Below are 24810 nucleotides of genomic sequence, written 5' to 3'. Positions count from 1 at the left end.
TAGGAAATAAATTGGGAAAAAACCCTGAAATTACAGCAACTTATTTCTAAATAGGAGAAAATGGCAAACCCTTGTGATTCAAAGTACTTAAAATTAACCCCATGTCTTTTTGCACCCATCCTCCTGATTTTTCGTATACATAAGATAACCCAGGTATTAACTGGACAACAATCTCCTCAGTGTCGGTTTCCAATCACGAGCAATCGCGGATTTGCTGTATAAACTGACTAAACACAAGGTTTTAGAAAAACTCCCACTAAAACTCTGCCCAGCCCCCAAAGAAAGTCTCTTAATCAACAACCTGTGCATTTTGATTAGAAGTCACCATTAAATACAGAATTAGGTTTTCATATAATTTTATTTATACATATTACATTTAGAATAAATTACACAATCTTACAAATTTCACAGTAAACTTTACATATAGTTTAATACATTTTCATGTTTTCAGTAGAAAGGTAACCCCCACTTAACAAGGTAGTGCCTTGAATTTTTTTTTTTTTTTTTTTTTATAAACTAGTTTTCCTACATGTTGTAGCCTGATGTAATATTGTATTACATCACCATCACTTCCATCTTTTCTTTCGTAAATAGCTTCCATTTGACCTGATGGATTCTAGATGTTTTAGCTCTTAATACAGCAACATGACAATGACAGCAGTCAAAAGGTATTAACTGCGTAGTCAGACGCTCTCCGAAACACCCTCATTACCTTCACCCTCACAATCCATTCTAAATTTCATTTTAAAAAAGGACACAAATATGGGGATTACCCACCTGTATACTCATTTCCTCCCCCATTTTAAGTTAACTCAATTAGTCAAACATGTCAAGGCAAAGAAAAGAATCCAATTTAAATACAGGAAACTCTCGATTTACCGGCACCTAAATAACCAGAAATCTCGGTTAACCAGCAAAATTCAGGAGTAGGTTCAGGTAAGTTTTACTTCATATTAGTGGCTGTTCCTGGATCTGTGGCTGTGTAAACAGGGTTCGTGCACATGTTGCTAAACAACAGGGACGATTGGTCTGTGGCTGGGGTTCCCGCACATGTTGCTAAGCAACAAGGAAACCTGGATTTGTTGCTTTGTACGGAGCTCTCGTATTTTTTAACTATACCTCTCTGTAATCCGGACTTTTTGATAAACCAGCACTACGCCGGTCGGGTGCCGGATAAAAAAGAGTTCCCTGTATAGCCAAAGTAAAGCCAATCTACCAAAAATCCACTTTCAAACTGCCTCTTCTCAGTGAACCAAGAAAATGATTGCTACTTTCTCAAGTGTTCAGACAGGTGAAACTTACTTCCCCAAGTTATTTTCCATTACTAATTCCCTTTAAAAAAAAATTGAAACATCTGGGCAGACATTGGAGTTATTTGTCCAAAAGAACAGGTATCACTACTGGTTTCTATTCCACAAAATTAGAATGCCATCTTCAATAACCACAGAAAAGCAGCATTTAAAGCTTTTCAAAGGCAGAGGGGGAAGAAAGAGTAATTATATATTTTTTAAAAAGTCAGTCACTCATCTATAAATTGTCATACACAAAGTTCAGGCACCACCTTGAAGCCACGCTGGTTTACATGTTTTGCTGTTAAACAACACCCAACTCCAAATTTACATTTGTCTTAACTAGAGTGTCAGAACACAGCTCAATACAAGATCAAATTTGGTGACTTCTTAATCAGGGTCAGTTATTAACTTACCACCAGTCTACTCGCTGCCAAAGCATGGCTCATGTTGACATACAAAGTTGCATTAATGGCAAATCAATTGTGGAAAAGTACATTGCCTGGCATTTCCAACAAAAGGAAGCCATGGTGAATCAGGTGGCATCAACAATTTCTAAAGGAAAAATCAATAAATGTGGAGGAAAGAATAAGGTTTGACTGAAAAGAAAACCTTAAGGGGCCATCAGAAGCCATTTAAGAGTAGAACACTGCTCGAGAATGATTAAGACATTTTTGGTCAAGAGTTTTGTTTTGCCGAGGGGGGTGGGAGAAAACAAGAGAAAGTGAACTTGTGAAAAAGTAATTAATGGATGACAGATATTTTTCAGGTATTCTGCAAAAAAGAGAGAGCATTGTTCATTTATCAGCTAAAACCCCACAGAAACCCAACAAATGGCATTCTATCAGAACCATACAACAGATTACACCCTTCAGTACTGAATAATATTTAACTGCAGTCACACATCCGCTAAGTGATTTGCAAGGCTAAGGGACAAAAATGTCAACCGGGGATCTGGCAACGTAACAGCAGCGGAGTCGGTTTCCAAGTTAGGATGTGGGTACCAATGAGCAGCAGCACTCTAGAACTGTAGGTTAAATTTTGAGAGAGCTACTTTTGAATTTATACTTTGGGGGACAGGGGTGGCACAAAAAAAAAACTTGCCTGCAATTTAAAACTTTTGGCAAGCCTCAAAATTGGTCAGAGCCAGCCCTGTATAACATTTCTTATTTTCACATGCACTCTTAGACTTACGCAGTCCGGCTGCACTCTCTACATGTGATTTTACATATCCTCAGTTCTAGTTCAAAAGCATCAGGTCTGTCCTGTGGATTTGCTGCTAGCATTTCCTTAATTAGCTGCCTCATTCCTGCATTCATGGACTTTTTCTTTACAGGAATGTTGAGCTCCATCTTGGGGTTTTCCAATAGTGCTTCGCCGAGAGGTACAATCACTGTCCCCTGACGCACGTAGCTTCCCAATAGTTCTTTCTTAGTCTCCGAATCTATGAAAGTAATCCTTTCCAACATGGCCCAAATGATGACTCCCAGTGCAAAGATGTCTGCTTTAGCTGTATAATGACCTTCCCAAACTTCTGGTGCCATATAAAAATCTGACCCACAAGCTGTAGAAAGCCAGCATCTGTTCACATTAACCGGTTCCTTTTGGTCTGCTCCCAGTCCCGAGCAGACTTTACTCAGACCAAAGTCTGCCACTTTTAGAACGGGACCTCCTCCTCCAGCTTCCGATCCAGTCTCAGTAATCAATATATTATCTGGCTTCAGGTCCCTGTGCACAATTTGGTTTTTGTGTAAAAAAGCCAAAGCACTACTGAGCTGCAGCATGAAACTAGTGTTGGTCCGACGGTTGGGTTTTCTCGATAGCAGATATTCATTCATGTCCCCACCATCACAGAAATCCATTACAAGCCAGAGATAGTAGGAGCTTCTAGTATCAAAGCTGAGTTCCCCTTTCAGTGAAGTTTCCACCAGCTTTAAAAGTAAATACAAATAAAAGTTTGTTCCCATTAAACATACATACACTTTTAGCAGAAAATGCAGCTTTCCAGCTATTGAGCCTCCATTCTTGTTCCGATCTAGACATTACTACCGGGGAATGCTGCAGCACCTGATTTAGTCAACATATGTACAGTAATTCTTATTACATTTACTGAAGTTTGTGCAAACAATCATCAGCTAGTTCAAAGAAAAAGTTTTGGATAAGGATTTACATCAATATATTTTTAAGTTACTAGCAGCAACTATTTTATCTGAATGGACACCCATAAACACAAAAGCATCATCTTCAAACCTGTCCAAATGTCAGCCTTCAGATTGCCATGTTATAGCAAGTCAGAGAGAGAAAGTGAAGTGACTGTTACTCTCGGGGCACTCTTTGGAAGTTGGGGCTAAAAGAACAGTACAAGAAGCTTTATTCTACATCCCATGCTTGACCTGGGACAGCCAATACTGGGTATCCAAATTGATTTTAATTGCCAGGTCACATTTTATAGGGGCACAAAACCTTTTTCTTAAATTTAACAGCAATATTTGGCCTCTCATTCAGGAGGAGGCATGTTTGAAAATTGTGCAAGGGAAACCACATTAACTGTGGTTAATACCTAGCTGTTACCTCAAAAGCAAAACACGAGTGGGGCTGAATACCTGCACTGTCCAAATCAGCAACCAAAAAGACTTGGCTCCCAATGCTAATCTTACTACTTCTGCATTTCTTTTTCAGTATATAGTGCAATGTTCTGAGCAATACAATCACATTATTACACAGGATATACAGCACAGAAACAGGCCGTTTGGCCCAACCAGTCCATGCTGGCGTTTATGCTCCACACGAGCCTCCTCCCGTCTTTCCTCATTTAAATCTATCAGCAGAATCTTCGATTCCTTTCTCCCTCGTGCTTGTCCAGCCTCCCCTTAAATGCATCTATACTATTCGCTTCAACCACTCCCTGTGGTAGCGAGTTCCACATTCTCACCACTCTCTGGGTAAAGAAGTTTCTTCTGAATTCCCTATTGGATTACTTGGTGACTATCTTGTATTAATGGCCTCTAGTTATGCTCTTCCCCACAAGTGGAAACATTCTCTCTGTATCCACTCTATCAAAATTTTTCATAATTTTAAAGACCTCTATTAGGTCACCCCTCAGCCTTCTTTTTCATAGAGTCATAGAGTTTTACAGCACAGAAAGAGGCCCTTCGGCCCATCGTGTCTGCGCCGCCCATCCATCCCTGGATCTTCTTTTAAAGAGAAAAAAAAAGAGACCCAGCCTGTTCATCCTTTCCTGATATGTATACCCTCATTATGGAGTAATCCAGCTTGTAAAGAATGCATTCTCTCCCACCCTAACATTCGCCCGTTAGCTGAATATTTGTTATTGACAGGTTTTCAAATAGAGATTAGTCTAACATGTGCACATTGCTTACAGGGTTACAAAATACTGGTGCAATCTATTAATACATCGTTTTTTGTATCAATTAAGTGAAAAGGCAGTTGAGAGAGAAAAAAATCCATCTCAGACTAATATGGGACAACAGTCTCATCCAGTTTCAAGTGAGCATAAATCCACATCACAAAACTGCCCATCACTTGGCTCAATTAGCAATCTCACTTTAGAATCAGGATAAATGACTGAATGAATAAAAGAAAATATCTGCCAGTTAAACTGAAAGTACATTGTTGGCGCTGAGTAAAGAGGGACGTAATCTGCATCTTAGCCATGCAGCTATACATGGCCTGGAAGTTCTTGATGCTGACAAGATGCCCAAAATGAAAAGAGTGTTCCATTCTGCAGTATTAATATCCTTCACCATAATAAGTGCCAAATACAAAATTAAGTTGTGGTATCTTGATTTCCTCACAACAGACAATACAATTATCACCAAACTATATTAATTAGGAATTAGAGACCAGAAAGCAGAGAGTTGGGATAAATGGTTCGTTCTCAGACTGGCAATCAGTAACTAGTGGTGTTCCGCAGGGGTCAGTGCTGGGTCTCCAACTCTTTACAATCTATATTAACGATTTGGAGGAGGGGACCGAGTGTAACTTATCAAAGTTTGCAGGTGACACTAAGATGGGAAGGAAAGTAGTGAGTGAGGAGGACATAAAAAACCTGCAAAGGGACATAGACAGGCTAAGTAAGTGGGCAGAGATTTGGCAGATGGAATACAATACTGGAAAGTGTGAGGTTATGCACTTTGGCAGGAAAAAATCATAGAGCAAGTTATTATCTTAATGGCAAGAAACTGGAAAGTACTGCAGTACAAAGGGATCTGGGGGTCCTGGTGCACGAAACTCAAAAAGTTAGTATGCAGGTGCAGCAAGTGATCAAGAAGGCCAATGGAATGTTGGCTTTTATTGCTAGGGGGATAGAGTATAACAGGGAGGTATTGCTGCAGTTGTACAAGGTATTGGTGAGACCACACCTGGAATACTGCATACAGTTTTGGCGTCCATACTTAAGAAGACATACTTGCTCTCGAGTCAGTACAAAGAAGGTTCACTCGGTTAATCCCAGGGATGAGGGGGGTTGACATATGAGGAGAGGTTGAGTAGATTGGGACTCTACTCATTGGAGTTCAGAAGAATGAGAGGCGATCTTATTGAAACATATAAGATTGTGAAGGGGCTTGATCGGGTGGATGCGGTGAGGATGTTCCCAATGATGGGTGAAACTAGAACTAGGGGGCATAATCTTAGAATAAGGGGCTGCTCTTTCAAAACTGAGATGAGGAGAAACTTCTTCACTCAGAGGGTGGTAGGTCTGTGGAATTTGCTGCCCCAGAAAGCTGTGGAAGCTACATCATTAAATAAATTTAAAACAGAAATAGACAGTTTTTTTTTTTTTTTTAAAGTAAAGGGAATTAGGGGTTACGGGGAGCGGGCAGGAAATTGGACATGAGTCTATGTTCGGAACGGTCATGGCCCTGTGGGTAACGGAGCGGGCCCAGGTAGCCTGGTTCTGCTCCTACTTCTTGTGTTCTAATTATGTGTTAGATTTCAGGAGATGGCTCTATTCCTGTTCCTGGCTGGGGTGGAGATCACCTTTTACAGAAGGTAAGTACTGTAGAAAATAGGGACAGTGATCGCCTGGACGAGTTTCGATCGCCTAGATGGGTTGGAGAGGAATTTCCCAGATTTTTTCCCCCCAAATTGGCCATTGGGTTTTTTAATCTGGTTTTTCGCCTCTCCCAGGAGATCACATGGGTTCAGGAGGGATGTAGAGTGATAGTAGATTTGAGGTTAGGATCAGATCAGCCATGATCTTATTGAATGGTGGAGCAGGCTCGAGGGGCCGATTGGCCTACTCCTGCTCCTATTTCTTATGTTATGTTCACTTGCCATTTAACATGCTTTGGTGACCTTATCCTCATTACAACAATCATATGCACATCAATGTTACATCCAACAAATAGATCTAAACCAAAGACATTCCCCCTTACCCATTTACACTTAAAACCTTGCATCTAAATTATGGGAGTTTTGCAGTCTTTGAAATAGAGATTCACAATTAACCATTTTCAAAAATTAGCCAAATATGAAAAACTAGGGTTATGTTTACAACCATTTATTTGACTTTTATTCCCCACCCTCGTTAGAGGTGTACTATCAGCAGCCTTTTGGAACAAAAAGAGTGAAACTTTTACCTTTAAGTAATGGGAAGAGGATGATCCATGCGTCATCTTTTGCAGCATTCCATCTTTCTGCAGGATGCACTCCTCCAGGTGGATCACATTAGGATGAAGGCTCTTGATACTGCTTAATGCCCAAAACTCTCGCAAGGCCAGTTCCACATTCTCAGGTGCGTGGCACCGAATTTTCTTGACTGCTACCCGTGCTCCAGTCTTTCTTACCACTGCTTCATATACTACACCATAACTGCCACGTCCCAACTCGCGCACCAAGTTGTACTTTGGCTCTCTACTACTCGCCATGGACAATATTTTTTTTAAACTGGAGAGAAAAAAAAAAATCAAGTAATAAATTCTGCTTCACAGAACACAAACAAGCAACAGGAAATATAGCTGTGCTTCGAACACATGGCAAAACAAAGTGATGCGAGTGAAATGTTAGAGATTCAAGCCATAAGCCTTTGAGACAGTAATTTTTGATGACTGTAAATCATTATTTTATTTAACAGAATTTACATAATATTAAGGCTACAGGCTTCAGAATGTCTTCGGAGGCAAAACAACCTTGAATTAGTAATATTGCGTAGACATACAGCAATAAATTACTTATTTTCCCTTCGGATGTTAGTAAATCTTATGTCTTTGTGACTACTCTGCCATCATTAAATGTTAAATTCTAATATACACATTGTCAGCAGTATAGCTGCTCTAACTTACTAGGCTTTGTTGCCTTGCAAAATTAATAATGCTGAGCACTAGCTATGTGCAGCTAGTCAATAGAAATTGAATCAACAGGGCAACACAAAGTATACAATAGACAGTAATCATATTTAAACCCATTATTATAAATGTATTATAGCGTTAGTTTTGGGATTTTAAGTAACACGAGGCATTATCACTGATCTATTGACTTACTTAGGAACAGTAAGTTTTTCCAAACTATAAAGCAGTAGTGAGAAAATGCCAATTGGTCACCAGCACCTCAAATATTAATCATGATTTGAAAATCAGGTGTACACTATCCTTTGTGCTACAATTAAAAGGTTTATGGACCAGTTTTTTCCTCTCTGCAGCACAGAAGCCATTCAGAATCTCAAACTCGTCCAATTGCTCTCTTTCATTGCTTCAAAATATTAATACAACTATAGTTTGTTGGAGGGATAAGTCTGCGAGTAAATCTTTTGTTTCTTTGCTTGTCCCATTACCATTTCCTTTGCACTGCACCATCAGGCCTTTTATCATTTAATCACTCCTGCCTTCCACTCTATCACAGACCTTCCCTTTTGTTTTTTCCTCCTCTCCCCTTTCCCTGCCCCCTGCAATTGCTTAAAATCAGTTACATCTCTAACTTTTCCCAGTTCTGACAAAAGGTCATCGACCTGAAACGTTAACCCTGTTTCTCTTAGATGCTGCCTGACCTGCTGAGTATTTCCAGCATTTTCTGTTTTTATTTCAGATTTCCAGCATCCGCAATATTTTGCTTTTGCTTTGCTGTTATGTTGGATTTTGCATAGCTGTTATGTTGGATTTTGCTTAGAGTTTAAAACTGCAAGTATAGTCACTATTGAGATATTGAAAAAAGTACTATACCTCAATAAATAAGAACATAAGAAATAGGAGCAGGAGTAGGCCATTTAGCCCAGAGCCTGCTCCGCCATTCAAGATGATCATGGCTGATCATCCACCTCAACTCCACTTTCCTGCACTATCCCCATATCCCTTGATTCCCTTAATATAAATGAAAGCAATGGTTCACAAGAATCAGAAGTAATGCCAACAATTACATTCTCCCAGTTTTGGAGTCAATATTGGGATACTACTGATGGATACTATAATATTTCCAACAGAATGTAATAAGGAATTTTTAAAGTAAAAAAACTGTACCAAGATAAAGTGCGAATCCAAGAGCATAGTACTGTATATTGAACAATATTACCCAACGCAATATCCAATCCTGTAGAACACTGATTTCACAATACTGTCAAAAGCAATGTAAAGTTAATCCATTGCTTTCGTGCAAGTAGCAAAACACTGAAGATATGTCCCCCAGATATGCTGGTTGCAACAATGGGCCAGAAATTCGGGTCTCCACGGGGGCAAGTATGCGCTGTGTACTCACGCGTAGGGCCAACGAAAGTGCCGGTTTTGTGCATGTGCTGGAAACCGGAACTTCCGTTCCCTTGAAGGAAGGTGTTCACAGGTCAAACGCGTGTACCAGAGAGGCAGCACGTAGACTTGGAATTTCCGAAATGTATTTATTTATTTTTAAATACAGGTTTCTCCGTGCGGGTAAGGCCCTAGCAGCTGCGCGTGAAAAAAGCAGTCGCAACGCCTGCTTTTAACAAAGTAAGAGGCTAATTAAGTAAAATTAAAACATTTTTTCCACAGGTTTATCATTTAAAAATACTTTAAAGAAACACAAGTTTATTTTTAGCCCCGTTAAAAACTTAATTTTCAAAAATTAACTTTTAAACAAAAATTTAAATTTATGTAAGTTATAGTTATTTAAAAAAAAAAAAAAAAAAAATCACATTTTAAGTTTTACTTAAGTTTTGGGGCTCCGATTGGCTCCCCATGGCCCATGTGATCCCAGGGGACGCTGCGAAGTAACTTCGCCGCTGGGATACTCAAGCACTGTACATCAGCAGCTGGAGGCGGGCCAGGATCAGAATCCCACGTGGCCCCACAGCACAACGGCAGGCTCGCTATGTAAGTGCCGGTCGGGGGCTTGCGACGGCGGGAAGCCTCCGACCCGACTTTCTGGCCCAATGTGAATTTGCCAATTACACACTTTATGTATTGTAAAAACTGAAGTCACATTTTTATGCATAGGACCAACTTAACCATAAAGCTCTATAATGTTCAAATTTCTATGCTGGATTTAACATAGTACAGTAGTCCACAAATGCAATGGTTTCAAGGTTTCCCAATCCAGATTGTGAAATTGTCAAGGTACCTAACACGAAAACAATTTAATTGATCAACTACACAGGTCCTTTACAGTCAGACTGGAGAATTTAAAATGAGAAATGAGGAAATGGCAGAGAAATTAAATAAATACTTTGTTTCTGTTTTCAGAGGAAGACACAAAAAAACTCCCAGAAATACAAGAAAACCAAGGGTGTGGCAAGAATGATGAACTTAAAGAAATTAGTAAAAAACAGTACTAGCAAAATTAATGTGACTAAAAGTCGATAAATCCCAAGGACCGGATGACCCACATCCTAGGGTTTTGAAAGAGGTGGCCATTGGGATAGTGGACGTGACATGAATCTTGCCATTCATGTAGAAATTACTTATGAAATAATACTTGGCGGCCTGCTGGTGGCGCTGTCCAGGGAGAGTATAAATACTCGGGCACTGGCCCATCTTGCTCAGGACATTTTGTAAACAGGAACTAGTGAAGGACAACTAGACCTCCATGTTGTGAAACAGTCGATTATAGCCTTGTTTAATACTCAGACCAAGTGCCTAGTAGTTTTCTTACGTCAGGACGCATTGGTTGTCATCTTCCAAAATTCTATAGATTCTGGAATGGTTCCTGCAGATTGGAGGATAGCAAATGAACCCTGCTATTTAAGAGAGGGAGAGAGAAAACGGGGAACTACAGACCTGTTAGCTTCACATCAGTAGTTGGGAAAATGCTGGAATCTATTATAAAAGGATGCAATAACTGGGCACTTTGAAACTAATAGCAAGATTGGGCAAAGTCAACATGGATTTATGAAAGGGAAATCCTGTTTGACAAACCTATTGGAGTTCTTTGAGGATGTAACTAGTGGAGTAGACAAAGGGGAACCAGTAGATGTGATGTATCTGGATTTTCAGAAGGCCTTCGATAAGGTCCCACACAAGAAGTTGGTGAACAAAATTATGGCACATGGAATTAGGGGTAATATACTAGCATGGATTGAGAATTGGTTAACAGACAGAAAACAAAGAGTAGGGATAAATGGGTCTTTTTCAGGATGGCAGGCTGTGACTAGTGGGGTACCGCAAGGATCGGTGCTTGGGCCCCAGCTATTCACAATCTATATCAATGATTTGAATGAGGGGACTAAATGTAACATTTCCAAATTTGCTGATGATACAAAGCTAGGTGGCAGTGTCAGTTGCAAAGAGGACGTGACGAGGCTTCAAAAATCAATTTTATTTGCCATATGTATTACTACAATGGAATGTTTTTACTCCCCGATCACTTCCACAATAGGCTATGGGAGCTCACAGAGACACGTCGCTATTCTACAGCGCCATGTTCAGTAAAAGTCAATTCAATTGCGTCCAATGGCAGTGGGAACGCGATGTCCATCAGCCGCTCCGTCTCCGTGGACTCCTCCTCCCCGTTGCTGGCTCCACAATATGGTATCCTTCTTCTCACGCTCACCGTCTGGCCTCAGGTCTCCATGCCCGGCTCTCCCTCCTTCCCCTCGAACTGCGAGCTTCCCACACTGTCACCGGTTCAAATTTGCAACGGCCCAGGGCCTGCCTCTCACGCGCACGTCCGGCCTCCAACCGCCATGCCCGGCTCCCCCCCCCTCCTAGTCCGAAACAGAAATTCACGACGAGGAGCTGCCAGGCGACATGCCGAAGCGGGTCTTCGTGGCTGCTGCTGCCGCTTCCGCCCGACTTGCCGAACACATCGCTCCGGCATCGGGAGCGGGGGGGGGGGGGGGAGGGCCGTCCGAAGCAGGAGAGCGCTTAGCTCCGGACCGCCTCGGTCGCCATCTTGAATTGACGTGTTCAATTGAATTCAAGGGGATCTCGACAGGCTCAATGAGTGGGCGAGAACATGGCAGATAGAATATAATGTGGATAAATGTGAAGTTATCCACTTTGGTAGAAAAAACAGAAAGGCAGAGTATTTCCTAAATGGTGAAAGATTGGGGAATGCAGCTGTTCAAAGGGACCTTGGTGTCCTTGTACATGAGTCACTGAAAGTGAATGTGCAGGTGCAGCAAGCCATTAGGAAGGCAAATGGTATGCTGGCCTTCATTACAAGAGGATTTGAGTACAGGAGTAAAGAGGTCTTACTCCATCCAATTATATAGGGCCTTGGCGAGACCACACCTGGAGTATTGTGTACAGTTTTGGTCTCCTTACCGAAGGAAGGATATACTTGCCATAGAGGGAGTGCAACGAAGGTTCACGAGATTAATTCCTGGGATGGCGGGACTGTCGTATGAGAAGAAATTGAGTAAACTAGGCCTGTATTCTCTTGAATTCAGAAGAATGAGGAGGGGGTCTCATTGAAGCATACACAATTATTACAGAGCTCGATAAGGGTGGATGCTGGGAGAATGTTTCCCTTGGCTGGCGAGTCTAGAACCAGGGGCCACAGCCTCAGGATAAAGGGTAGGCCATTCAGGACTGAGATGAGGAAATTTCTTCAGAGGGTGGTGAATCTTTGGAATTCTCTACCTCAGAGGGCTGCGGAGGCTCAGTCATTGGGTATATTCAAAACAGAAGTCGATAGATTTCTGACCAGTAAAGGCATCAAGGGATATGGCAATAGGGCCGGTGAATGGAGTTGAGGCAGATCAGCCATGATCTCACTGAATGGCAGAGCAGGCTTGAAGGGCCAAATGGCCTACTCCTGCTCCTATTTCTTATGACACAAACCTACACCTGTATAAATGAAAGTAGTAGGAAAATTCAATTTAAGGTATTCTCGTGCCATCAGAACTAGAATTGGCCAATGGATCTATACAAGCTATAGCCCACACATCAAACAGGACACGAAGTGCACCAAAACAAAGTTTAAACACCATGTTGACTAATGTAGCCAGAAGAGTTACTCAAATCAGGCCTCGCTGAAATAATTACAGACTAATTGCAACACTAAGCTTTGGAATCCAAGCTATTACTTTTCCTTTACTTGACCCAAACATCTGGTACACAGGGGAAGAGGAAAAAAAACTCCTTTTGTATAAAAACTTTTTGCAATATTTTTTAATTCACATATTTGCAGAAGCATAACAGCTGTTCAATTTACCACCAGGCTCATCACATTCCAACTTACATTCTGGTTTTGTAAATTGGAACTAATGAATCTACTCATGTACTACAAGAAAACCATTAGAAGTTGGACATGACTGCTGCCAACAAAATAAAGTAGTTGCGCATGCGCAGTTCCAGTGGCTTTTTGGATGTTCGCCAGCCTGCCCAGATTGGTGAGAAAGATGGGGAGGGGGTGGGGAAAAGAAATCATTGCTGTCGAACGGAGCAGAGAAAGAAAGTTAACATTTATGTGCTGCCAAACTGAGCCAAAAAGAAAGTTAAAATTAAAAGTTGAATTGGTGTTTCTATCGGTTTATGCAAGTTAACATTTATGCGCAGAATGCTTCTGCGCAGCTTCCGGTTCGTTGGCAGCAGTCACTCAGTTATAAGTTTCTGTTTTCCATCTGCAGACTTGCGATAATCATTGTTCACCCACAAACTGACTACCTCCAATTGAAAATATTGCATGCAATGGTTGTACCAAAATATGGCAGTCACTTAAAAATTATGTACTGGATATTTATAATTAGTTGCATTCACATAGTTCACATTTTTGCAATGAAGAACAGGATTTCCAGGTCAAATTAGGCAGCTGCTGTACACAAATTAAAAATGGCAAATACATGCCTATATACTGAAGTACCACTAAAGCAGTACAGTGCTTCTGAAGTCACCAGAGAACCTCTCGCAACACCAGTTACAGAATTTGTTAGCAAGCCGCTAAAGTAGGGAGCTACGCAAATCTATATCTTCTGGTTCTGCATAGCAATCAGCAGCATCCAATAAGATCACTTCAGCACTGATGAAAAATGCAATAATCACCACAGAGGGAAGAAATAAGCTTAGATTTAAGATTCAAGTGGAGAATACTGCAACAAAACATCTTGCCAAAGGATGGCGAGAGCTTTGACCCTGTATTCTGCTGACTTCAGTTTCAGATTTTACATGTTCACTATAATGCATACATATTCACTAAAAAAATCCAGTGATGCTCCACACTGAAACAAATGCAATGCACTAGAATGATAAGCTATTCCCCACATACTGAATTCCTGATCTGGGCCATGACACCATAGGGAGGTGCCTAATGGTGCAACTCACATGATGTTACATGATACATTCTTCACAGCAACATTACTGACCTTCATTACTTTTATCTGTATCATTCTGAACATCTTCCCCATATCACTTCAATACTGTCAACTTTAAATTAACTAGGAAAGTTATAATACATGATCATTTCCCCCGAAACATAGTGTAATAAAACTACAAATAGGAAACACTAGAAAATACAGAAGTCAATTACCCAAAAAAGAGAAATTCTTGCAGATAGGACCAATAGTTTCCAATCTTTCCCTTATGGTGCTGATCAATTATTTGTGCGCTCCAGTTTTGACTGCAGATTTCCAATGGTTGTTATTTTTCTCATCAAAAAAGTGGTCACGTGTTAATCACAAGAGAGAGTTTGGAAACCTTCCCAGCCTAAATATTTAATACAGGGTGGACTATACAGAAGCTGGGCACAGGGGTTGTCCTTACCCAAAACTCTTGATGCATTATTGTACATACCATTTTTACCTTATTCTACCTGCAACACATGAGTTATCCTATATTTACTCCAATTGCATCAATAAAACAAGTCAGAAACATACAACATTGTGCATAAACTTTACCTTTTAGCATCCACCCAAGTAAAAAGGCAAAATGATGGATTATAGGTTTTACTGCTACAGCATATACATCAGTGCTGTTATATTCTTGACACCGAAGTCCTTACAACAGTCTTCCTTCATCACCTTTAAGAAGTGTACACGTTATCGCATTAATGCAGCAAAACACCAAAATTTGCAATAGCAAAAGTGGTGCTGTTTACCCTGTACAGCCACTGGCTACATTTCAGTCTAGTATGACATCACATCATTATGACCATCAACCTGGCTCAAATTTACTCAAGGTTATCCAGCAACATGCTAGTGGATTTTTACCACCGAATACACTACAACCACTAGTAACATTTCATTGACAACAGTACTAAGATTCCCAGGTTTTACTGGCCCAAAATTCTAGGGACTTTCAGCCAGATTTTTACATAGATTACTAAAGTGACTTGCAAGTTAGCACTACAGGAAACTTTGGTTTATCCGGAGGTTAATTGTCCAGAATGCTCGAGCCACCGGCAAAAATCAGGAGCCGTTTCGTTTTTTCTTTTCGTTGCTTTTTCCCCCCCACCAGTCAGGCTCTGCAAGGTCTCGCTGAAGCTGTTGCTAAGCTACAGAGACGCTTGTAAAGTACGGCCGACTGTTTAGAAGCTGTGGGTTTGTTGCCAGATACGGAGCTCAAAATCTCCATATGTTTCAACATTAGCGCTGGTTTGTCCGGCAGTTTTGATGGGACGGCAACGGCTCGGTCCCGTCGGTGCCAGATAGCACAAAGTTTCCTGTACATTTTTACAAGTTGTTTTGCCTAATTACTAGTGCTGCTTTTGGGATTTCATCAGCCTTTTGTCAAAGCTCCCGTTTCTGTCCTCCACACTTATTTATTCATCGTGCATTCGGACTGTCCATGGTTGCTCTTGCATTGACCACCACCACAGCCTCAAATCACCATGCTACAACTCAAAACTTTGCATTCATCCGGCCTGGCCGTCATGCAGCAGCTCTGTTTCGATCATTTCAAGTTGTAATTTAATTCCCTCGCTTTAGTCACAACTGCTTACCACGCCAGGATTATCCCAGAACACAGCTCCAAATTCCTCGAGTCATCTTTTGTTTCTTAACTTGTCCATTACCATCTCCTTTTGCCTTGCACCATCATCCCTTTTGTCTCTTAATCTCTCCTGCCTTCCATCCCATACCTTCCCTTTTGTTATTTCCTCCCCTCCCCCCGCCCCTACACTTGCTTAAAAACCTGTTACATCTCCAACTTTTTCCAGTTCTGACAAAGGGTCAGCGACCTGAAATGTTAACTCTGTTTCGCTCTCCACAGATGCTGCCTGACTTGGAGTATTTCCAGCATTTTCTGTTTTTATTCCAAATTCCTTTTCTCCACAACTAATCATTCTTCACAGCTTCAACCCTCACCAGACTCAAAAGCAAGAACCTCAAGAATTAATACCAAAATTGAAGCCACCGAAACCTGACTGAGCAGCCCCCACCCACCCAATTCTGCAAAATTCTCAGCTCACCCTATCTGCTCGCCACTTAAATGTCCCCTCACTTTCCTGTTCTTTGCAGTTTCTTCAACCATCTTTCCATCAGTTCACTCATTCATAAATTTTACCACATACATCCTTGATCTAATCCCATCCTGCTTCTGACAACCCAATTTAACTTCCCCCAAAGCGCCTCTACAGTCCAACTACCATCGTATCTCAAACCTTTCATTCCTCTGCAAAGTAAAGGAACATGTTGCCTTACAGCAACAGAAAGATCCCACCTTCTCCTCAAATCAACTCCGTGCTACTTGGCTTTTGCCCCACCCACCAGTAGCAAGACAACATTGGTCAGAGTCAGGACGTTCGCAGGACATCACAAAACTGTTATATACCCTTCTACAACAGTTCTTGGCTTACACAAGATCTAGTTCAGTTTCTTGATTTAATTACTGTATTTCCTTCTAAGTAATCTGTGCATGTGTGCTGATTTGCCTCACCTTTTACACTTCCCATAATTATACTAGATGTCAGGGGTGACCGACCTTTCGGAGTGGGGGGGGGGGGGGGGGGGGAAGTATAATGCATGCAAAGCCATCGAGTGGGCCACATGATTACACAATGCAAGCTTCCAAAATAGAAAAATGCAAGCCCCATACAAAAAGACCTCCCAACACAAAATGCTAAATCATGAAAGTTCCCTTACCCCTATCCCAAATTGTGCTGTTGCTCCCATATTTAGTTCTGTCATTTTTGCTGTCTTAAATGCAGAGTGTATAAATTCACTTCAGAAGGGAATGGCACCTTGTTAGTACAAAGAAAAAAAGGGGGCTAGAAAAAAACCTAAATTCTTGGTTTCTTCGCACTCATCATCGCGTGGTCCAATTTCTTACCATTAAACAGATTCTCTCTTCTGCAGTTCTTGTCTGCATTGCCTTTGCTGATCTTGAGGCAAATTAGAGCTTGCAGAATTTATCACTGTCAAAACTACTTTTGCTGCAGAGATTAAGGACCTTCAGAAAACTGCCCAGATGATGCAAGATAATTTTGACACTATTGAATCCTGCACGCTATGCTCAGCTGAACACTCATACTAAAGTAGCACAAAGAGGAGAGAATGCTTGAACTCTGATGTCTAGGGCTGACGCACTGATCCACCAGGACCAGAAATCCTATTAAAGATACCAGGATCCCTTCAGATAACTAGTCACCAATAGGCTATAATACCAGGCGATAAAAATAAGGGCATAGAATTACATGATTCCAATTTTATATTAGCCATGCGATTAAAGTATACATTACATTCATTCAGATCATCTTATTGGTCAAATTGTATGTATGATACATACCTCCTGTAGCATTGCACACAATATGAAACAAAAATAATTTTTTTTTTTTTTTTTTTTAAACAAACAAAATAGAACAATGCTGGAAACACTCCGATCTGTCCACATCTGTAGAGAACAGACAAGTTAACATTTCAGGTGTAAATCCTTGTCAACAGTTCGACATCTGTTCTCTCCACAGATGCTGACTGACCCAAGTGTTTCCAGCATTTCCTGTTTTTGTTAAATAAGATATAAAATCACTAAAGTAGTGACACAGGTTAATAAGGCCATAAAAAGACAAACAAAGCACTGGCTTCATTTTGAGGGATAGAATTGAAAAGCAGAGAAGTTATGTTAAACTTGGTTAGACCACACTGAGTACTGTGAACAGTTCTGGTCTCCATATTATAAAAAAGGACAGAGGCACTCTGCATAGTGGCATAGTGGTTAGCACTGTTGCCTCACAGCGCCAGGGACCCGGGTTCAAATCTGGCCTCGGGCGACTGTCTGTGTGGAGTTTGCACATTCTCCCTGTGTCTGCGTGGGTTTCCTCCGGGTGCTCCGGTTTCCTCCCACAGTCCAAAGATGTGCAGGTTAGGTTGATTTGGCTGTGATAAATTGACCCTTAGTGTTAGGGGATTAAATACGTGGGGTTACGGGGATAGGGTGGGATATGTGTCGGTGCAGGCTCGATGGGCCAAAATGGCCTCTATCTGCACTGTAGATTCTGTGATTCTGTGATTCACTGGAGAAGGTGCTAGAATGATACTAGAACTGACAGGTATAACCTATCTGGAAAGATTGAACAGGCTGGAGCTCTTTGCTCTAGAAGAGAAGGCTGACCTGATAGAGGTCTTTAAGATTATGAAAGGGTTCAATAGGTTAGACGTAGAGGAGATGTTTCCACTTGCGGACGAGACCAGAACTAGGGGCCATAAATAAAAGATAGTCACCAATAAATCCAATAGGGAATTCAGAAGAAACTCCTTTACCCAGAGAGCACTTAAAATGTGGAACTTGCTACCACAAGGAGTAGTTGAGGTGAATAGCATAGATGCATTTAAGGGGAAGATAGAGAAGCACAAGGGAGAAAGGAATAGAAGGCTATGTTGATGGGGTTTGATGAAGGAGGGTGGGAGGAGGCTCGTGTGCAGCACAAACACCAGCATGGATTTATTGGGCCGAATGCCCTGTTTCTATGCTGTAAATATGATGCAAGATGACATGCTGTTACAAATTTTGGGTCTGCACTAGATATCCTCTTAGGTCCAGTGTCACTGGTCCCTTCTATTGGCAGATTGGATAACCTTTACAAACAGGAGTTTTCTATACTGCTCATTATCTAGTCACACAATAGCATGACACAAGGGCCGTAACAATGAAAACCCCTTACAAGCTAGCGGATGTAATCCTGCGTGTGCCCCCAAATATGTTTTTTATTTTTTTTGAAAGGCAGACAAGTGAACACTCTAGTGAGACAAGGCTAATTCTAAATTATTAAGCTTATTTATTTTACATATAGTACCTGTATGTGAACAGAGTACTGTTTAGTGAATTTCAAATTATTGTGTAATTCTGCTCGTGACACTGAAAATGAAGTACACAACCATTAGCAGGCTAAATACACTTTTCAGACTGGCAATCATCCCAAATCTACTCAGCACTAAAGGATACAGCTAGACTCACCAGGTCTAACTTCCTTACGTGCTCGCCATGTCTGGGAATTGGCCAGTTGAGCTACCAATCAAAACACCTACTATCCTCCATTGTAAAGTATGGGTTCCTGTCAGCTAACCCTCTGAGCTCACATGAATGCAGTCATTTCAACACATCATGTGTGAATGTTTACTGGAATGATTTAACAAACCACCACTGTCTCAAACTGTTGTGGCATGCGAGAAACACTATTTGTCAACCAGTTCATCCAGCTCTAATCACTTTTGTGCTAAACTCTAATCTGCATACCCAATAGCTGTTAAGTTGTCGATTTAACCTCGAGATGAATTTAACTCCATAGCATTGTATTATTGTGACTTCATCCAAAATACCTTAGGTCAAATAGTCAAAAATTCTATAAACAGACAGTAACACTATACTACATAACAGACTATGAATTATTCATGTGACAACCTTCATCACGTACAGTATAGTATCAGGCCAAGCATTCAATACTCTGGGATCATAGCCCTCATATGACATCCTCTTCCAAACCTTGATTTCTCAAGTCAAGTCCATTCAATCTCTAAAATCATCTTTCAAATAGTCTTCATCAAATATATGAGTTCTTTTTCATATTACAATACACAACTCAAACTCTTGCAGCACATGAACATCCGTATCCTTCAGTGTTACTCCAATATTCTACATTCCTCCAAGTTATCTCAATCTCTTCCCCTTCTTGAATTTCCCCCAGAAAATAGTTGAAAAGGTGGCTAAAGTATGGGGCTTCTTCAGCAATACAATGATACAGTCTCCACACTATAGTTGCAGCTCCCTTTTATTCACAAAGTCAATGAATAACTGAAAAAAAGACAGCCACCAAATATGAAATTTTAAAAAGTCAATGTCAAAAATAAAGTTAACAGAAATTTCCATTATTACTAAATTTAAACTACTTTAATTCTCGACACCATCCAGGACAAAGCAGCCCATCCACCACCTTAAACATTCATTGTCTCCACCACCGACATACCTTGGCTGCAGTGTGTACCATCTACAAGATGCACTGCAGCAACTCGCCAAGGTTGCTTCGGCAGCACCTCCCAAACCCACGACCTCTTCCATCCAGAAGGACAAGGGCAGCAGGCGCATGGGAACACCATCACCTCCAAGATCCCCTCCAAGTCACACACCATCCTGACAGAAGTATATCGCTGTTCCCTTCATCGTCGCTGGGTCAAAATCCTGGAACTCCCTCCCTAACAGCATTGTGGGAGTACCTTCACCACACAGACTGCAGCGGTTCAAGAAGGCGACTTACCACCACCTTCGAGGGCAATTAGGGATGGGCAATAAATGCTGGCCATGCCCACATCACAGTAACAAATAAAAAAAAATCATACACACACACCCAGACGTAGGCACACAAACCCAGATACACACACACCCCCATCCCATTCATGTAGCAGTGTTCAATTTTCCTTCTCAAAAACAGTGCTCAAGAAATCGTATGTCAGAAGGTGAAACTGCTAAATAACCACAGGCCTTTTTGAAAAGTGGCTCGGCATTTCTGCATTAGAAATTTAACAGAATTACATCAAGTTTGTTCAGGGTTTTCCTCATTGCCCATATGACCATAACAAGAAATTACAACACAATGTCTAAAGTGTTATATTGGGCTTCAAAAAAAATTCATTTCAAAATGTTACCAGGGTCATAAATAGAATATTAAACTGGGAAGGGAGGGATCAATTCAAACATCCCTTTCTCAAAATTAACCAATAGCATTGTTCAGTAAGTCAGAGTATTCTCCTAAAACAACCAAAATATTATATTATATAAAAGCAAAATACTGTGGATGCTGGAAATCTGAAAGTGTCATTGACCTGAAACATTAACTCGGTTTCTCTCTCCACAGATGCTGCCTGACCTGCTGAGTATTTCCAAAATTTTATATATCCACTGCAGTACAACATAGGCAGATATCAAGTGAAAGGCTAAGAAAGAAAATGTTTTTGTTTTCCTTAAAGCTTGGGTATGAGGATGGAGGGGAGAGTTGGAGAGATGTAAAACAAAATTGTCACTGTCCATCTTGCACAGTACAACGAGCAGCAAGAACTGGAGCAACAGAGGTCCATTTACCCCACCCCCTCCCCAACAAATGATTCCAAACATACCTAAAGTGCTAAAAGAAAAAAAAAAGATTTAGCTAATAAATTACCCATGGCTAGTTGATTAATATAATTTTGTTTTATATTATTTAAAAGCTGGTGACAGATTTGGGAGGGAGGCTTTAGAAACTCACTCCAGAAAGCCATCTGCAACTATATAGTGGCAACTGACATAGCAAAATTGGGAAATATTGACATAGCAACTTACAATGGTAAACAATGGCAAGACCAAAAATCACAACAACAGGGAGTAAGGTTTGCAGTCAGGAAGTAGATGCCTTGCACAAGATTTATAATGTACAAGCATAGGTTTTTTTAAATTAGGATTTTGATAGGGTGAATAGGGAAAGATTATTTACTCTGGTTGCATAATCAGTGATGAGGAGCAATCAATTTTAAATTGTCACCAAGAGTGAAGAGAGGGGTTAAGAGAAATTTATTCATGCAGAATTACCAGAGTGTATAGATAAATTCAGATTATTTTGTCCTCCCATACTGTAACAGGATTTCAAAGTTTAAAATAAAATTAAAACAAGGAATGCATTATATAATTTTAACCATTAAACCTACTACATAGCTTGATGTGTTCAAATCAATATTTACCATGGTTCACAATAGCTGCCATAATCAGAAAAAAATGTTTACTGCTTAGAATATAGGTTTAGGTGCTTTTTGAGGATGCAGTACATTTCAGGGATCAGATAACACCAATAAATTACATGAGCTTTGTAATTACACCTTGTGATGCTATCTTAACTTATAACAATGTGCTTTGGGATTCTCAGAGATTGGATAAGGCTTTTTAAATGCAAGTCTTGCTTCTTCATATTTGCATCCACTGTACTTTCCCCCAGAGGCACATACATGACTCGATTATATCAAAGCGCTATATTGGAGATACACGAAGTACTGTGGAAAAAAATCCTGTCCATTGGGCTGTTAAAGGTGTAAACATGGAAACAATCATGTTTACATGAGAAAATACATGGAGTGATTGCAAAACAGTAACTTTGAGGGATATTGTATTACTTATGCTTTATTTCCATGGTTCATGATGTAATTCAGCCCAATGCAAGTTTTTTTCCCCCTTAATGCATCAGATTACTATTTTGTAATCACTTATGGTATATAACAAATACTCTATGGGAAGCTATTAAATACAGAACATAATCAACTTCATTTGATACTAAAAGAATCCATCTCCAATACTGGAAAGTCAATTAACCCATATTTTGTTTGGAACACTAGCAGACATAGAACAGAACGAACATTATGAAAATCTTAGAGCTAGACTTGCATTAAAAGAGTGAAACTAATCAACTCCAAACCCATCTAAAACTGAATAGCAGCTACTGTTGAGAGCAAGATGAATTAAAATCTGATCAAGAATATTTCACTGGAAGCAACACATATTGGTTTTAATAAACGACCCATTTGGATACAATGTCCTAAAAATTGGAGATTAATATTTATGTACAGCAATTAAAATATACAATCTATAAGTCTTGCTAATCAGTTTTATTACTTACATTTGCCTGATGTTTTAGGAAAAAAAAGTAAATGCTGGAAGTGAAAATGCTAGAAAGATATTATGTTTGTTTCTGCTGGTAGCCATCCTTCTCAGCCTAGCTTGCATTTCCCTACTGTTGACAGATCTGTTTTGCCAACACTTAAATGCATCCCTAACTCAAGCAGAATCATTATAGGCTTATTTAGCATACTGATACCAATACACTATTTGGGGAGGGGAGGGGGATGAAAATCACTTACGCCAATGCACTTGTGTTTAATCTTAATTCAGCACCTTAAATTGCTGCAACTATCACTATGTCACCCAGTTATACAGTTCAAACGGTCTTTATGAGCACAACCCAGATATTCTGAATTTAAATGGTTACAGAAGAATTTTTTTTAAAACATGCATGCAGATATCAAGAAAGCACAAGAATAAAACTCAGCTGTGACACCCTCGGGATTGTAAAGCCTGCCAACATTCAGAGTTCACTAAAAAAAAATTAGTACTTGGGTGAAGTACCAAATACTAATTTTTTAGTTGAGGCTAATTCATTAAATATATTCATGGAGTTAGATATATTTCTTAAGGCTAAAGGGATCAAGGGATATGGGGAGAAGGCAGGGACAGGGTACTGAGTTTGGATGATCAGCCATGATCTCATTGAATGGCAGAGCAGGCTCGAGGGGCCGAATGGCCTACTCCTATCTTCTATGTAACTATGTACCAAGGAAGGCAACACATATGGAGCCACGTCCCAGCAACAATCAGCATCTTCTGGAAAGGGGAGAAAATTGCCAGGGGTGGCGGGTGCAGGGGGAATTCACACATCCACCATTACACAGTAGTGAAATCCCAGTTGACAACTGTGATGAAGGAGTCATCACCCTGACCCGAGTCAGAAGGTTCACAATCCCACTCCAGAGACTCGAGCACATAATCCCAGTCGACACCAGGGGAGCACCGAGGGAGTGCCGTACTGTCGGAGATGCCGTCTTTCAAACAAGATATTAAACCGTGGCCCCGCCTGTCCACTTACATAAAAGATGACATGGCGCTATTCGAAGCGCAGGAGTTGTCCCTGGTGTTCTAGCCAATATTTTAATCGCTCAACCAACACCTAAAACAGATTATCTGGTTGTTACCACATTGCAGTTTGTGGGACTTTATGTGCAAATTGGCTGCTGCGTTTCTTACAAGTGACAACACTTCAAAAATACTTCACTAGCTGTAAAGAGCATTGGGATGTCCTGAGGCTGTGAAAGGCTCTATATAAATGCAGGCTCTATATAAATGCAGATTCTTTCTTTCAACAGTGTTAAGCAAATCTGCTGAGTGCATTATAAACAGTTCAGGGGAACTGCTGCAAGGGCGGGGGGTGGAGGAAAGATATTCCTCGGTAGGAAAACAGAAAAATCGTTTAAATGCCACAGAAAAGCATCAAGGGAAAGTGTGGCCTAGCCCGGCCCCTCCTCCCCACCATCTCAGACTGCAGCTTCCCTCAATGGAGTCGCTCCTTTCAACCGCCTGCAAAATGCAATGCAGCCAGAGGCTTGCGAGTCTACCTGGGCCCCGGTTGGGGAAAGGGGGGGTGGGGGTGGAACTCAAACCGCATTACAATAATAGGGAGGGAGGGAAAGGGAAGAGGAGGTGAGCTGTAGGCCGCACCGAGAGCTCAATCGCCCTTCCCCCCCTATTGGGATCCACCTCAGTGAGTGAGCGGCCTGCGAAAAGGGGGTGGGGAGGCGGCGCTCTCCGTCCCTCAGCTCTTCCGTGTCCACCGGCTATTGTTATTATTTACCCGGTGTGTGTATATATAAATATATGTGTCGCTCGTTTGGTTTTTTTCCCCTTTCTCTCTCTCTCTACCTCAATCGGTTGGTGCTCGCTGCTGTCCCGCTCTGGTCTCGGCCATTGCTTCCGTCCGACTCCCGCCTTCCCGCTCGCTCGCGCCAGCCGCCAATGCGCGAGCGCCAGCTTCAAATAACTGCCACTCAGGCTCGCGCTCACCGCGGCGCCACACCCCCCTCCGCCGTCACCTTGACCAATCGCCGACTGGGGATGTGGTGGCGGTGTGTGTGTGTTGACCGCTCCCTGTCGATCACGTTTTAGCC

General features: G+C 41.1%; 1 protein-coding gene across 2 annotated transcripts; it reads right to left on the bottom strand.

Annotated features, from left to right (window-relative positions):
- Positions 1–339: 339 nt before the first annotated feature.
- Positions 340–24810, bottom strand: pdik1l (PDLIM1 interacting kinase 1 like). Of its 2 annotated transcripts, XM_085962799.1 has the most exons (4): positions 24566–24810; positions 23736–23816; positions 6893–7199; positions 340–3220 (listed from the first exon to the last, which is right to left on the bottom strand). In XM_085962799.1, exons 2-4 carry the CDS (start codon positions 23747–23749, stop codon positions 2480–2482), a joined length of 1062 nt encoding a protein of 353 aa, XP_085818925.1. In that variant the 5' UTR covers positions 23750–23816; positions 24566–24810; the 3' UTR covers positions 340–2479. The 2 variants fall into 2 exon arrangements, with proteins under 2 accessions (XP_085818925.1, XP_085818926.1); XM_085962800.1 differs by lacking the exon at positions 23736–23816 and having other exon boundaries at positions 24566–24809.

The sequence above is a fragment of the Somniosus microcephalus genome, chromosome 20 (genome assembly GCF_052327205.1).
Source record: "Somniosus microcephalus isolate GS21.2 chromosome 20, FLI_Smic_1.0, whole genome shotgun sequence".
In the NCBI taxonomy this organism is placed as follows: domain Eukaryota; kingdom Metazoa; phylum Chordata; class Chondrichthyes; order Squaliformes; family Somniosidae; genus Somniosus; species Somniosus microcephalus.
This window is presented reverse-complemented; position numbering and strand designations above follow the sequence as displayed.

What these genes read in the sequence shown, in the direction of transcription:
- pdik1l (XM_085962799.1), bottom strand. An exon ending in CCTCTTCCCATTACTTAAAG is followed by an intron (nt 3,221 to 6,892) that starts GTAAAAGTTTCA and finishes TTACTTTTAAAG; the next exon opens with CTGGTGGAAACTTCACTGAA.